Genomic DNA, 16,815 nt, shown 5'->3' with positions numbered 1-16,815 from the left:
TATGCATATTTAAATAGTCCAGCAGTCTGGAGCCAAGTTGTGAGAGAAATGCCCATCATGCAACTAGAATATTAACAAGAGTAACTTGACTGAATAAGTTGGGAATACAAATGCAGACTGGTTCTGGTTAGGTTGTACTAATGGATTTTGTGAAATGTCAGCTGAGTGCTCATCTACAGTCAAAAAAAAGCAAATAAAGTCTTAGGAATTGCTAAGAAATGAGCAAAGCACAAAATGTCAGACTTTATTATGGTCTGTGTCCATGGTGAGCTGCATCTGAAATACCGTGTACAGGTCTGATCCCCCAGCTCAGAAAAGATACAGTAAAAGTGGGAAAAAATTGCAGAAAATGGTGACAAGGATAACCAAAGTTATGGAAGACGTTTTGTACAAAGAACAAGTGAATATATTAGGTCCTTGGGAAGGACATAACTAGGTGGTTAGGATGGAAAACTGTAAGTCTGACATGGCCCAGAAAGGGTGAACAGGGTAATGTTCAAAGGCATTGCCTTGATATTTTTAAGCACATGATCCATAACTTGCTGAGAGACTATTCTGGACAGTATTCCAATATCTTTCCCATATACTACCAGGCAAATGCTGTTGGTAGCTGTTGGAGATAGGAGAAGGACTTTTGGTCTGATGTGGTAGATCTTTTTTGTGTAAAATGTCAAAACAGACGAATGTCAGCTGCCTCATTTCATCCAGCTGTTCATCCTGAGGTCATAATGCTATCCCTGCTACTCCATCTTTCCTGTTATTTTAAAAATTATTTACTTCGAACAGTGGTTTTTTAATGTCAAAGCAGTGCTGTGTTTTTAACTCTTGAGCAGAAAGCATGACTCCTACTATTCTAGGCTATACTTTCCCTTAGAAAATACAGTGCAAAGCCTATAAAATATCCCAGAGTTTTACTGACTTCACATTTTTAAGAAAATATTTCTAAAGTAGCATGACCTTATCTTCCATAGGAACACTGCAGTTCTTTTATGACTACTAAAAAACCAGAAAGATGCTAGTTATTAAATTTCAATCTAATCCAAAATAGTTCAAAATAATTATCTGCATTGTACTGAATAGAGACTTTGACTATTTAAATGTATAGTTTCAGTGACCAGACACTCCCTATCAAAGGGTTTTGGAAATATGGAAACACAAATAAAAGGATGACCAGAAATTTGGCTTAAATCCTTATCTTTCTTCAGTCTTCAGGTCTAGGTCTCTCAAAAAGAAGCCCAAAAACTATGCCCAAAGCAGAGTTTCTGATTAAATCCAACCCTGTTATCAAATGGAAAGGATGTGTTCCACCTTAGGGCACCCTGGGGAGCTTAAGGACTACAACAGCTTCTCTTGGGCAGTGCCATATGCACAGACCCTGGTGAATGAACCAGGGAAACAACAGCATTTGTTTCCTTTCCCTTGTCCAGTGGGTGTGGCATCTTTGAAGGTGCAAGTCTGTGTCCCTGTAGTAGAGTGGGGAACATGGGCAGGACAAAAAGTAATTGCTCTGTAGGGTGACTAACAACATTAACAAATATTCCAGAGTAATACCCTTAAAAGTTACAAAGTGCTCTGTTACATGTGCCACTTGTAATAAACCAGACAAAAACGTTCTGAAAGCAATCCTGAATTGGAATTGGTTTGCATTATTACAGCACTAGGTTTTCATTCCATTGGCATGCTGAGCTGAAATGGGTAAAGCTCTATAAGCATTCTGAGGCTCCTGCAGTGCATTTTGGCAGGTGATACGTGCTGTCCTGTAAAACTGCTGGAAGTATACTGCAGTAATGCATGGGGTTTTATGGCATATATCCTTGGAAATGGCACTCAGAGTGAATATTAGTTGTTTAGTAACCTCCTTCATCATCAGAGGAACTCTTGGCTAAGTTTATTCCACAAAAGACAGAGAGCATTTTCTCCAAGAGGAAAGGTGAGACAATCCAGGGAACTACAGCAGGCCTGATCCTCCCTATTTATATTTTTATTTCTGTATAGGTGATGCCAGCTATCTCCAAAACTGTATCTCCAAAACACTACTCTGAAATGAAACTTTTAAAGCTGGTCTGTTTGGGAGACTAGTCTTGACCTTAGGCCACTAATAAATGGCCGTATTGCCTTTGTGCAGGAAGGTGAAAGAGCTTTAAGAACTGAGAAGCTGGTGAACCTGTAAGAAGAGACAGGGGAATGATGAGTAGAACCTTGAGGAACTGCTTCATCTCACCTCATCTGCAGAGTATGTAGTTGCTGTCAAAAGTGAAAGAATTAAGAATCTGTAATCCTTATTGCACCAAAGCAAGATGAGGAAAAACAGGGTTCTACTTCTTACAGACAACATAGATGTCAATAGGGTGATCTAAATGGAAATTGCTAACAGGATCTGAATATATCTTAATTTAGATGCCTGAATGCAAGCAAAACACACTGATATCTAGCTAAGTTCTTCTAAAAGAAGGTAAGAGGTTGTACCTGGCGGTCCCCAGGGATCTCTTCCAGCCTGTGGTTCTGTGAACCTGTGATACCAATGTCAGAGTAGAGGGAAAGGATTTCCAATTAAATCATAACAGGGAGACTGAGAGGTTTGTCCAAAGGGATAAGAATATCACAGATATAGAATGTGTTATGATTTACATTAGAAGAGAAATTAATTTTCAGGATGTTGGGTTTTTTTTTCCCTGCAAGTCCTCTGAGCCTGATTTTGAATCTGCACAACTGGAAAAAAAATATTACATTCTCTCACAAGACAAATACCACTCAGAAAAGTATTTATTATCTTAGAATATTTCCAGACATTCTTATTAAACAAAGGTCACATCGCCTCAAGCATCACAGGTATTAAAACTTGCTACCAGTGGGCTGTTTCTTTTATCTCAGTGAATTTGGATATCAAATGGGAAGGTGACAACTATCAATAGTGTCTGAGTCTGTCGACATTTTTACTCACTTGGCAAGGATGTTGTGTTGAAGCCTGAAGATTTTGCAAATATTGGTCTCATCTAAGCTTTGATCCCTTGCCCAATTTTCCTGCCTGCTGTTCTTAGAGGGGGCCACTGTCTTGAAAGGATTCAGTACAGTTGTGTCTGCATTGTAAGGTGATGATAGCTGAGGTTATGACAGGCCTTAATCCAAGAAATTATCCTTGTTTTTCAACCTCCTCTGTCATGATGAATCATCTACCTCTGACATGGGAAGAGACATCCACGGCTGGAGGTACAATGGGTGCTCTTCACACTACTGGCCACGCTCCAAGGTGCTGCCCACAGGTGGGCAGAGGAGCTCAGGATGAAGCAGAAGAGGGAGCAGACAGGCTAATTACTGAGTCAGGTGTCACAGTCAGTGACAAGAGACAAATAAAGGATGTTTGTGTATCATGTCATCAAGCCCCGAGACACAGAATGATGTTGGTAATAAAGTATTTCATCCTAAGGACTCTCTGGAGAGATTTTCGGTAATACCAGTAATTGCAGAAAACATCTCATCTTGCAAAATAGTAAAAGGCAGAGGGAGATTTATATTTTAAGGTAGATTTATGTTTTAAGGCTTATACTGATGGGCATACTAAACATAGACACAGCAGCTGCGTATTCATATCTGTAAATATTCTTTTGTACCTGGGTCTGGTCTTTGAGGGGAGGACCTTCGGGGGTTGGACTTGCTTTGGGCTTCCCAGTACTAGTAGCTAGTTGGTGCTTTTCCATCTCCAGGTATAAAACAGAGGTCAAAGACAGGATCTTTTGTGCCGAGTAACCTTAAGTCCTTTAGAAAGGGCATTTCAGAAATGTGCAAACAGGCGAAAAATTATAGCGCCCAAGATAACAGTAACCTTTTCTTGTACATTTTGTAGACGGTCTCCAGCAGCTCCCTGAGCTCAGAGGGCTGCAGCAGTGGTGGGGGCTTTACACCCCCACAAAGCCTTGTTTACAGCAAGGAATCCCTGAAAGGTCCTCCACAGCACATCACAGCTGAGACCCCCCTACTCCTGTCTGCTCTGGGCATGGAACATGAGAGACTAGTAGTGAAAGAGAGTGAAACAGATGATGCAAATGCTTTTGCTTTGTGCAGTGAAAGGCCAGTTACGAGATGAACTTATCAGAGGCATGTCAACAAAAGGTGTGATTAATGATAGGTAAGTCAAGGAATTCATTACTTCAACAACGTGCACAATTCTATTGTTTTACAGAGATGTTCTCAGATGTCTCATGAATAACTGAATATATTGTGAAAACCCTTCTGGTGTTATACATTTCAGAGGGCAAGCTCAGTTTCGTATTTAAGATATTAGATAAATATTTACAAGTAATTCGTAAGGTAGTAGAACACTTAGTTTTCATAGAATATGTGTTGTATAGAGAAATGGAGTCAATTTTACTCTTTCCTACAGAAGTTTGATATGTTTTCAAATGTGATGAGTTCAGTAGAATGAACCTGACCTTAACGCAAGGGTAAGTGAGATGACAATCTGTCCCTGGTTTTAATAGATTAGATATTGTAAAATAAATATGTCATTTTTGTAAGCAGAAAGAGCTTTTTCAAAATTACAGACTTAGTTTCTTATTTTGAAATATAATTGATTTTGAAAACAGAATGATCCCAGCTACAAAAATTTCTGAATTTATAATAAAAATTAATTTTTACTTTGGAGAATTGTTAGACCTGAAGTTATAGAAGAATCTTAGAGAGGATTTTCCCCCTTACCTTCACATGTAATTCCATCACCCTTGTATCCAGAGGGACAAGGGCCACATTTAAATCCTCCATCTTCAGCTGGCTCACACCGCACATCAGGAAAGCACAGCATACCAGCACACGTGACTTTGTGATGCATCCCAGCGCTGGTTTTGGGCAGTTCCATGTAATCCATTGCTTCGCTGAACAACTTTCTGGCTGCTGTGGTCTGTATTGGAAGCCTTGTTCCGGGAGAAGACCCTGCTGGGTCACTCCGAGAAGCTGTATCAAGAGAAGAACTGAGTAAGTGGGAAGGGGAGGGGAGATGTTTTGCCAAAGGTGATGCTCTCGGCTGCTCTGTTGGGAAATCTCGGGATGCTTTAGTCCTCAAGACTGCAACTCTACCAGGCCATTTCCTGGGAGAATAGCCATACTTGGAGTGAGTTTGCTGAACAGCAGGTGGCCTTGCAAAGAATGAACTTGCGCTTGTGTTGCGATGAGAAGGAACAGTCTGTGTTGTAGCTGGTTTGTGTTGTTTGAAATGGAGAGGAGTTTGGAGTGTCACACTGACAGCTGGGGCTCTGGGGTCTGGCTCCTCGTGCAGAAGGGGGGAGTGTGTATCACTTCTTTTTTCAAGAAAAGATTGGTTTTTGGGTGCTGTGAACTCCACATCAGGTTTTTTTGCTGGCAGTGTCTGAGCTTGGGAAGTTTTCCTTTTCACTGCAAGGGATGGAGTGTCAATGACTGTGGGGTTTCTTTCCAAAAAGTATGAAATATCTTGTCTTGGAATTTGGGTTTGGGAAAGAAGGGAGAATACATTTCTTGACGTCTTTAATACATCTTCCTGGTGAGAGCCTCTTGCGTCTTCCATATTTCTTCCAGGAAAATCCATGTGGCTTTGGGAAGATCTTGAAACTAGGACAGAAGGAAGATCTATATTAGCTAAATTCTGTGGTCTGGAGTTTTAAGGAACCACAGTGAACACTTAGCTTAGGAACAAAAACCAGAACATCATTTCTAGAAGTAAAGGAGTTAATTGTCATGATGCCAGGGCACATTTATGCTGACTGACATAGGAATGACATGGGTTTATCTGATATGGGTGACACCGGCACTGCTGCACAGGGAACTGCAATGCTGAATCTTACAGGGTGGTAGATCATGAACTTGAAGTCAAGGAGACAAGACACTGCAGTTTGTGACAGACAGATATGGGAGATGGAGAAGCACACAATACTAAGATGGTTCTTGGCAAGACTGTGTCCTAGAGAGACTCTAGTCCAGTGTATGACTATGTAATGCTTCTGTAGTCCTTATGGCAAAGGGAAGCTTTAGGAAAGCATTTAAAGGAGACAAATGGCAAAGCTTTGTTGATGCTGTGTACAGCTCCCTGCAGACGTGAGGGGCAGCGTGTAAGGGAGTTGCTGGTTTGTTACTGTCACCCACTTGTTCCAGAGCCAGCCACCTTTTCAGCTGTGTAAGGAGGGATGATAGATGGGCAGAGGGGAGTCTGTGAAGGGCCTGGAAAGTGGAGACGAGTAGTTTGAATCAATACTTTCAGGAAGATTAATGGCCATCTGCTGACACTAATGAATGGAAGAAGCTATTTTTAACCAGTTCTGGCATACTCATTCCGTAGGATATGGAATATATTGGATCCTGGACAGAAAACCTCACTTGGTTCTAGGGTTAACCCCATGCAGGATGTACCTCTTTCTTTTAAATATGAATATTAATCACTTTCTAAAAACTTCCATTGACATGGAACTCAGCCATAGTTAATGAGGAAAGAGATTCAGATGCTTGGCAAGAGTCAAATGAAAGTTAGAGCATTGACTAAGCAAATCCTGGCAGCCAAAGTTGTGTTTATTTGGCTGATAAACAGTGTCATTTTGCTGGCAGCTGACGAGTCTCCATTGCCCTGAAGAATAATGTTTTGGAGTCTTACAATGGTACTGGATGGAACTATGGCCATCAGTAGGTAAATACATGGTATTTAGTAGAGCAGTAGGCAAATAGAAGGATTTCACTGTCCAAAGTAAGCCTGATAAAAGATAAGGTACACAGAATGGATGAAAAGAGTTGATGGAGCAGGGAGGATGTCAGCAAAAGGAGCATGAAAGGATAGGAGAAGCCAAAGGATTTTAAAAAATGAATGGAAGATGAAAGAAATATCTCCATAGAAAATTATCGGTAATAGATGATCATTACTGCCCCTGGAAAATTTGACTCAGGGACCAGAAATCAACAGGAATGACAGTGAAGGGCTGAATGACCTCTCTGATAAATTTCCAAAATGAGTCTTGATTATAGCTTTGAGCTCCTTCCACTGTGTCATAATTAAATGGGTCTTCCTCCTAATTAAATTTGAGTAACTAGTAAGGAGATCAAACTGACTACCTGAGAAAGGGAAATCTTTTATTTCTTTAGCAGGTGATATAGGTGATATACCCATCCCACAAATGGGATTCATCTTTCCCTGTAAGGCAAGGGAGAGCACACTGTTGGAGTGTTTCTGTGATAATGTAATTTTTACATCTCAAATAACACTACCAATGAAGAGTAATGATACATTTTGGTTGGTTGTTCATTATAACATACACTGATCAAGGTCCTTCATCCACTTTGTAGAGGCCACTGAATCTCATAAGATGTTGGCACCATTCAAATGTGGCAACTAGAGTGTCTTCTCAGCATTCATTATTTCAGATATTTATACTGTGTAATTTAGTTCGGATTGGAATATGATAGATTTTATTCTGGAATACCTGAAAATTTCTTTCTGCACTCTTCCAGATAACTAAATAAGCTAAAACAAAGAAAGTAAACCAAAAGATTGCACAATCAGTTGTCTGTAGTCAGCAGCTTTCTCAAATCCTGTGTTACTTCAATTTACTTTCCCTGATGTTGATCAATATCTTCAAATGTATAATCCATTATCAATGCAGAGTGTGTGAATCTGTTTTCCCCTGTGATGCCAACATATTGGACTGGATGAAAATAACAGGAAAAAATGACAAGGCAAAGTGCTCAAGGTTATATGACAAAACAAAACCACATTTTCACTACCTGTCAGTATTTCTGCCTACAGTAACAGCGAAATGTGCAGCAGTGGAATAACTGAGTTTATTTTTCACAGAGGTAGATGAGACCAAGGACTTGCTGCTTTGCCCCTGCTGTGCATGGCAGGACCTCTACTCATTTTCATGGAGCTACACCACTGCGAGCACAGAGTAATGCTGGGGTGGTTCAGGCCCCAGGACAGATTCCTCTGTCATCTCCTAGCTGGGGAAAATTAGAACAAGAGTGACAGAGGGTAGATTTCTGAGACACAGGTTTAACATCCCTCATTCACCTCGGCACTGGGACACTTCCCATCCACGTGACCCTCCAGGCTTTGGTTTGCCCTGGTTTGCCCAGTGTTTCAGATATTTTGTGCCGCTCACACCAAGCTCACAAATCAGAACCGTCACAACCATGGTCTCTGGTTCATGCTTGCCAATGCCATCATGGTGTTGCTAAGGCACAGCAAATTTTGACTTCTTCTCTCTCTTGAATTGCATTTTATAGGGAACTACTAAAGAACATGAAGAGGATCATGTTCATTGCAAAGGGAATGAAATGACTACTTAACCTGCTGAAAACAGTCATTCACAAACACTGAAGGCACTTGACACCTCTCAAACACAGGGTGAGATATCAACATTCTGAAATACACATAATAAATCCAATATATTTTTTCTCTTCTGAGTTTCTTTTTTTTTGCTTGATTGGGGTTTTTTATTTGCACTTACAACCTTTCAGAAAAAGGTCAGATCCAGACCTGAAGCAGGAGAAATCACATTCCCTTCTGACTCCAGCTATTTCTGTTCCCAGAGAAACAGCACACATTTCATGCTCTGCCTAAGACAGGGTGCACCAGTTTGGTTGCCACATTCCTTCTGTTGTTCACCGGAGTCTTTGTTGGCCTTAAACTTATGCACCTTCACACCTTTCTTCAGAAGCCACGTGCCTTGGACACAGCCCCATCCTGACCCAAACTAGCAGCTGACACCTCAAACACTTGCTTTAAACTTCCTGCAGACATCAGTATTTATTGCCTTTTCATTGCCACGCTTCTCTTCACAGCTTAGAGTCAGAAACTTGCCTTTTGGTTCTTAAAAGCAAGTGTAACTTTTTTTTTATGCAATGACATGGCTGAGACTCTATAAACATTGCAATGTAATCTCAAGTGCTTGTGTCTCTTTTAATCTAATAAAATGCCTCAAATCAGTACCCTTCAGGTAGAGACTGGCTCCTTCTCCTTAGCAAGCTCCTCTGACTGTGGCCACTTCTGTCTGTCACTTCAGAGGATTATGGGCACCTTTAATTCTGATCAAGCTACAACTGCTTCAGAATTCTGTGAATAGTTTAAGAATTCATTATTAACACAATTCTATAAATTTACAATTTGTGTAGTTTTAGAGCTATTAACATTTAGTAGTACCTGCTGTCCAGCACATTTCTCATTCAGAAGTGTGTCGAAAGAGAAAGGCTCTTTTGACATATTACACAGTGTGGGTCATCATTTAAAATTTGAAACATCTACCAGCGCATAAATCTTATTTAAAATGTCAAGAGAGAATAGAAAATTGCACTTGTCTAAGAAGTCCTGCTACCAAAGTATTAAAGACCTTCTCATTTCTTTCTGTATGTTTCCATGTTAATGTGTTTTTCTGCATTTACTTGGTGACAAAGGGGAAATGGAGCAGCAGTCAATAGGAGCTTCAGGGAAATTATGTTTTTACCTCAATTCCTAATCTGCTCTTTAATATCATTAAGTTCTGGGATTGCTTTCTTCTCTAGTCAGAGCATATTTAATTCCTAAATCTTCTGTTTAGCTAACCAAACATACCCTAATGTCTTCCCTCCCCCAAACATGCAGTAACTTTGACACGCCTTTCCTTCCTCTTAAGCATCCAGAAGTTGCCCCCATTAGGTGCTGGTTGGGCTTCCCAGTCACCATATCTTCTCTTACAATCACAAGCAGCAACTCCCAGACTAAATTCCTCAGTTCCTCTGTAAGTGAGGTACAGTTTTGACTTCCCAATTTTTACAAAGGGTATACTTCCAGGATTATATTTGTAGAAACAAAAGCATCTCAAAGACTCCTTGTGACTGGGATATTAGTATAAATTTAGAAAGGAGCTTAAGTTTAGACCTAATGATCCTTTACCTATTTTTTTATGTAAAAAACTGAAAAGTGAAATTTTCAATTTTTTGTGTGTGTGAACACACAACACACTGGAAGTAGGTACAGGAAAAATTAAGCCCCACTTTGAAAGATGTGGAAATAGAGAATATGAGCAATCACATTTATGTAAGGGCTGCCCAAATCTGTGATTCAGAAAGCAGAAAACAATGTGGAGCTGCGTGAAAGCCATTGGCTGTGCACAGGCACACAGAAGGAGCCAGCCAGGCTATTTAGTTCGTGCTGGGCTCAAAGAACCAGGCATCTGCCATGCCTCACGTCCAGACAGGTCAGCACTGACTCTGTATCCATGTGTATTCAGTCTTTGTAAAATCTGTGCTCTCAAACCACCACTTCTGTGATGGGTAAATTTGCTCACTTGATGCTTTAATGATGAAATTAAAAGGTGAACATCTAGTTCATTGTCCCTGAGCTGTTTCAGCCTGATAGAAAATGAGATTTTGTTGTTGATGTTGCTATCTGGTGAGCAATTTTCTTCCCCTTAACCTACCAAAATCGTGAGCAATGGGGAATAGTCTATGGAGTCTGCATCACTCAGCCACTTCTGATTAAAACTATTCCTCTGCTTCAGACTCTTGTTTGTCAATGTGGTTGCAGCTGCATATGTACAATTGTGTTACACCATTCATAATTTGCAAGGCAAATTTGTTTTGTGTCTATGAAATACATTCTGCTGTAACACAACACTTTTGTGGAGGAGAAAACCTGGGATCTCCAGTCAGCTCACCCCCTAAACCTTGTTTAAGAGTATCTCTGTGTTCAGAATAAATGATTTCCACAAATGGGATCTAGACTCTGCCATCAAGGAGATCCTTTTCCAGCTCTGGGATGCTGAGATCCTACATAAGAATAAAAGAAAATATTACCTCAGTATGAGATAGTGTGTTTGCTTATGTCCCATTAAAAGTCTTTTGTATTTTTTGCATCACTGCACAGTTTGTTTGCCTCAAGGTTTTCTGAATATAATTGACATCTCAATTCATTAGCTGATGCACTTAAAGAAAATGGAGATTCTGAGGTGGTTAGTCAGGAAGCAAACAGTTCACAAACATAAAAATTACACAACTGACTACACGCCAGAGAACGTTTTCGGTCTTATCTAAGGTATGTCAAGGAACACATAAAGACAACCCCTTTCATACTGAACAGGTACAAAAACAGTGCCTTAGAAAGATTTTCTTAGGTATAGCTCATTTTTTATAGGGAATATAAGGAATTATGATTTGGAGTTTAAGAAACAAAAACCTTTTGTGAAGGTTAAGAGACAGAGAACATTAATTGAAGATTGGTTGTGAACATTAAGAGAAAGAAAAGACTAGGAGGAGAAAAGAGGGGGCACTAACACTGCCTGAATTTATATTCACTTCAGCTAGGTGAGTGATTGGTTACTTTTTAAGGGTCCTGAGTAGATAATAGCAGTATCAGGTTGTGAGCTGAAGTCCTAGAATGACACTCAAGTCTGAAACTAATAGAGCAGTTTTAAATATAAAATTCATCCTAACCCATGACATTTTCACCTATTATATGTGGTTCTGCTTTCCAAGGAGGTATCCATCAGCTTTTGGTAAGTAAGATTCTTGGGCATCATATACAGGCAAAGTGAAGGAACAGTGCAAGAAGGTGATGAACACAATGACAGCTGTACAAAAAAATGGGTCTTTGAGGAAAAGAATGTGTTTTGTGCACTTTGTTTGCAGACTGTGTTTGTTGGTTTTTTTTTTTTACTTCTTTTGTGATCTTTCCTGTAAGTTTTCAATAGAAATTTTAGCATCAGGGTCACCAGAGACAGTGTTTTCAGAAATACTGAAAGAATTAGTGATTGCAAAGATATGAGCATACTCCCCAAAGAGGGATCTTTTTTCCTTCTCTATCAACAATTTCCTTTATCAGTACCTTTTTTTGGATTGCATATGGAGATTTATAAACCTGCTATGTTTTTACAAACAATGTTTTCTCAAACACCTCTCCTACCTTCCAGTTTATTTCCAGATTTAATTGAAAAGTTCTCTCCTGGGGGCTGGAAAAACTCAAAATGTCTGAACTGCTCTCACCCCTTGCACAGGAGCCGTGCTCCCATCACTCCTTTGTTGTTAGATCTCCTTTGGTGCACTTTATATTCCTCAGGTCTAATCCCTTCTCTGCTGTTGTTTTCAGAAGTGCTCTTCCTGTGCTGTCCTCTGAACATCCAGCCAATAAAACAGGAAGTGATAGAGAAGCATGGTTGTGTTTCAAAACACCATGGATCACCCGCTTAATCCCCTCATAACTGTTTTATCATCCTTTCTTTCATTATCCCTTGTCCATCTTGCAGGTCTGAACTTTTACCTCTCCTCTTTGTGTTTTACCTTCTCCAATTATTTGAGCCTGAAACTATATTATTTCAGAAGCTACAAAGATGGTATTAAGATAGAGTTCATAAAAGTAAATTATATTTTCTATTCAGGAATTGACAGTATATTTTACTTGTCGGCACTGAGATAGATGGAAAAATTAATAGAAACTGTGTTCTTATCTGATGATTCCTCATGGGCCTCCAGACTCTCTCATGGTTAGAACAGGTTGATAGATATGTACAAAGTAGACTAAATCAAGGCAGATTGTCTCTGAAGCATCCCTGTTTAATTCTCTGAAATATCTATGTAGAATCCTTTAGAACAGTAATAATAGATTATAAAGTAAGTTCATAACATTTCTTCAAAAGAAGAGCCATAATATTTCTTCAAAGAAAAAAATAGCTTAAATTTGAATATTTTACTGAAATTCTCCTTTTATTCAATTCAAGAAATAAATGGTCTAAAACTATAATTATGTTGTTTTGGGCTGTAAACACATAAAAATGAATTATTTTACATATGAAAGCCAAGAAACAAACCAAACTATGCCTTACTGGGAATCAGTAATGAATCTATTTTAATATCATATAAGCACATATAAATACTCTCAGTGAAATCATGCTTTAGTGGAATCCTCCACAACTTCAACTGATTAGGTTAACAATTATCTATAGTTTCTTCCTAATTTAGAAAACAAAAAGCAAGGAATTTCAATAATAAGTTTTCAGATGGCATGTCACAGTAGCTCTTAGCTAGTTCCCTGAGAAAAAAAAGCTCGGACCAGATGACCTTTTGAGGTCCCTCCCAACATTGCTATTCTATGAAATTCTAAATCTAATGTATTATCAACATGAGAGATCATTTCTTCCTGCATCCCAGAGGATCAGTTGCCTTGCCTTAGCTTTAGGCTGTCGCTGTATTCCTTCAGAAATAAACTAGCTCTGTTCATGTCCTGTGTAATATTGGGGGCAAAATTCACGTGATTTGGCTGTGAACGTTACCTGATTCTGCAAGAAAGTCCCGTGCAGTGGGTGCCACTACATCTCTAGGTTCCTGTTCATAAACAACAGCAAGATATTAAGGAACTAGCCCTAAATTTGCCCTTAGCAAGGATAGGTCTATGTATTTTACACCTATTTTTACCCCCCTACACTGGACTGTGCTTTACATTGCTTACGAATCCTTTTTCTTCAGCTCCTGCTTTGCTTTATCTGTTAGTAGCATAGCTCTTGTGTTGCTTTAATGGGGCCAGGATATTGGTCCAGTATGAGTTACTTACAGTCTTAAAGTGCTTCTAAGTGCCTTTAACAAAACAGCAGTCTTGTCAAATTTGTGCTAACAGGGTTGTCTCTCTTTAAAAGCTGTGTGCTGTTATAGCTGGATGATTAAATGAGCCTGGAAATTCTAAGAGAGGATAATCTGCTCTCTGCTCTGTCAATGTAAAAAACTACTGGGCCTGTATCCTACGCAGATTATTTGTTGAAGACTGAGTTGTTATTATCACTTAAAAGTCATGATGGCACAGTGATTGCTTAAGCAAAAGGTGGCACATTCTTGGTAGGAGAGAAATGTAATCTGTACTTGATGTTCTGATTGAATGTAAATATTATTCATGGCATGCAGCTAAGACCTCTTCCCTAGTGGTTTTATGGCTTGGGCTTCATTGGTCTTCTATTGCTGAGCTACATCGTTTCCTAAATACATCATCTGTATTGGAAGCACTTAACGAGTTCTGGATTGACAGAGTGTATGGATCAGTGATGCTGGAAACCGTTTATCTTTTAAATTATCTAAACATATTCTTCCCACTGTGCCTATTTTGGTTGTTATGTTTGGGTCATAGCATATACGTTACAGGCCTCTGTTGATATTTTTCTGAAAATGCTTAATATTTTATTAGGTATCCCTCAGGAGGAGAAAGCCATCAGAAAGACTCTCTGATCTCCTTTCTGTCTTGACAAGTACAGGAGTGGATTTTCAGTGGCAATTACAGACTCAAAGGGTAGGAAAGGGTCAGAGCTTATGTCCAAAATGTCAGGCTGATCCTGGCCTCATGTGAAGATTACTGGTATACCATTTGCAAAACTGTGTCTTTCATGACACCAAATTTATATGGAATGTCTTTGTGTGGCATTTCTAACTCCACTTCAGTTACCATTTCATAACATACCCCTTGAAGGACACATCATTACATTATAACTGGTCAAAAAAAAAAGAAAAAAATGTACATTTTGTCATGATATACACCAACTAGGAACACAGTTTATGAAAGGGATTGGACACTTTCAGCATGCATTCCACAGATGAGCTGTGGGCAGAGTTTCCATGCCCTGAGTCAGAGCTAAGAGCTGGAAGCCATTGAGATGCAATACTTCCTGGTTTTGGAGCCTACAAGGAGGCCTGAGAGCTATTACCACACAGAGGCAAATCACAGTATCATTTACTATTTATTTAGTATTTCTGTTATACCTTCTTTGCAAGAAGCTCAGACAACCTCACAGCTAATGGCTGCAGCATCAAAATATCCCCGCCTTCAAGCAAGCCTTGCAACTCATTGCATAAACCATGACAAGATGGGTTAGTAACTCATTGTAAACCACCCTCTGACTGCTGAACAGTGTGTGCATTTTATCAGATTCCATATTTAAAAGTTCTTTGTGGGATGTGTCTACCTTAACAGGTTTTAAGTGGTGTCTCCCAGGAACACTGTTCAGCTCAGTCCATTAGGATAATGGAGTCTCTTATGATTTACACTGGTATAAGTGAGACTGGAATCTGGGCCTTGATTTTTTTAATGCAAATTCATCAATTCTGTTAGATAAGAGATGAAAGTAGTCCATTATGTTCTTCAGTCATGTCTTGAAGCAAAATCATTTGATTGGTTCCAGGCAGAAAGAGGTCCCTACTCCTGCACTTAACTCCAGACATGAAACCTTGGTTTGGTGACAAAAGCTGTTACTGGAGTTATTTATTTTTCATAGAGAGTGATCAGTGGTGAGTGCTAATAATGACAGGGGTTATTTCGCAGTTAAAATTTAAGAATGTAAAACTTATGTTCCTCTGGTGTTTGACTGAGCACCAGGGGTTTAAACACACACATGTTCTTTTACTTCAAAACGTTTTATTCTTCTTTTAAATCCACACCTTGATGTTGATCTGACAGTGGTGCAAATGAGAAGGTGACAAAGGTCTCTCTGATGTAAAATCAAAGTGAATTCAGGCAGATACTGGAATGTAAAGCATAGAGTACATAAACATAACAAATAGCTGCCACATACAAAGTATAGCAAGTGCCAAATGTCTACAATACTGCAAATTAACTGCTATGACAGGAGATCTTGCAGTGGTGTTCAGAATGGTAAAGCAGAACTCGATTACAGAGATCATAAAATCATCCTCTCCCTTGATCTTGAGCTGCCTAAACCAGGAGAGGCAGAAAGAACTGGCTCTGAACAAACAATCTTTTATCAGTGATGGATGTGGCACTGCTTTGTCAAGTAAAATTGCTGATTTACTAATAGGAAAAAAATAAATCCTGTGTGATGACATCAACCTCTCTAACCTGCTAAAGAAAGTGCAAACAGATGGGTATCTCTGTGACTGTGAGTGATGAAACTAGTCTAGAGAAATACTTGCAGCGTGTGATGAGGACTGATATTGCAACGTGTAGGAACATCACTAATCCCCCCCATTAGGATATATTCATTTTCTTTGTGCCAAGACTATGACCAATGATACTGCATGGTTTGATTTAATAGATCTGCCTCTTCCAGCAAAAACATAACAGATATTTTATACAAACATGAAATGTGCCCAGGGAAGCCTGGACAGATTTAAATTCCTTAAGTTTTCCTTTTTATTGCAATGCCAGCAGACTTAAGGGATTTTTGATCCTCCTAGTAAATTTTTAAATAAATGTAGGATACCTGCTTGATGGATTTTGAAGGGAGAGAAATAGCTTTTTGTCTCTGATAGGAGAATTTGTTTTAAAAAAATAATAATTTCTCTTTACATATGAAATTCCATACTGGTTTTTCCTTAAGACTATTCTGATGTTCTTCAAGAAAAATTGCAACCAAGTTTGGTCAATTTAAAGTGGTACCAACTACTGATATAAGCCAGGTAAAATATGTAAGAGAGAACAGAATGAGGCTCTGCATTGTTGGCAGAGAAGGTAAATACAGCTCAGGAACTTATTTTTGAAGTTACATAGTTTGCAGTAAGTCAAGTACTTCCAAAGATGAATACCCATCACATATCAATGCTGTGGAAATGGTACTTTTTTGATTATAAATCAAAATTGACGGACTTTTTGGATGCAGCTCTTCAAATACTGACTTAGGAAACAATTTTCTTCTGGCATATTTTTCTCCTCAGTAGCCTACAAAGGCAGTTGGGTAATTTTTGTGGTTTTAGTATGAAGAAATACTTATCCTTTAATCCTTAAATCACTGCAATTGAGTATAATTTTGCATCAAAAGCAGCCAATAAAAGTACAAAATAGGGATTAGCAGGAGTATTTTTAGATTAAAATTACTAGAGTTGGAAAGAAGTGGCACATAATCTCAG

At 39.1% G+C, this 16,815-nt stretch overlaps 1 protein-coding gene across 1 annotated transcript in view; it reads right to left on the bottom strand.

The window, feature by feature from the left end:
- LOC103759527 (von Willebrand factor D and EGF domain-containing protein) overlaps window positions 1-16,815 on the bottom strand; it is a 175,847-nt gene that overhangs the window by 36,957 nt on the left and 122,075 nt on the right. Inside the window, exon 21 of the mRNA XM_029962195.1 lies at window positions 4,693-5,577. Coding sequence (XP_029818055.1) covers window positions 4,693-5,577 — 885 coding nt within the window. The remainder of the gene's footprint in view (window positions 1-4,692; window positions 5,578-16,815) is intronic.

The sequence above is a fragment of the Manacus vitellinus genome, unplaced genomic scaffold, assembly GCF_001715985.3.
Source record: "Manacus vitellinus isolate BGI_N305 unplaced genomic scaffold, ASM171598v3 scaffold_43_pilon, whole genome shotgun sequence".
In the NCBI taxonomy this organism is placed as follows: domain Eukaryota; kingdom Metazoa; phylum Chordata; class Aves; order Passeriformes; family Pipridae; genus Manacus; species Manacus vitellinus.
The sequence above is the reverse complement of the archived record's forward strand: the minus strand, read 5'-3'. Positions and strand labels throughout refer to the sequence as shown.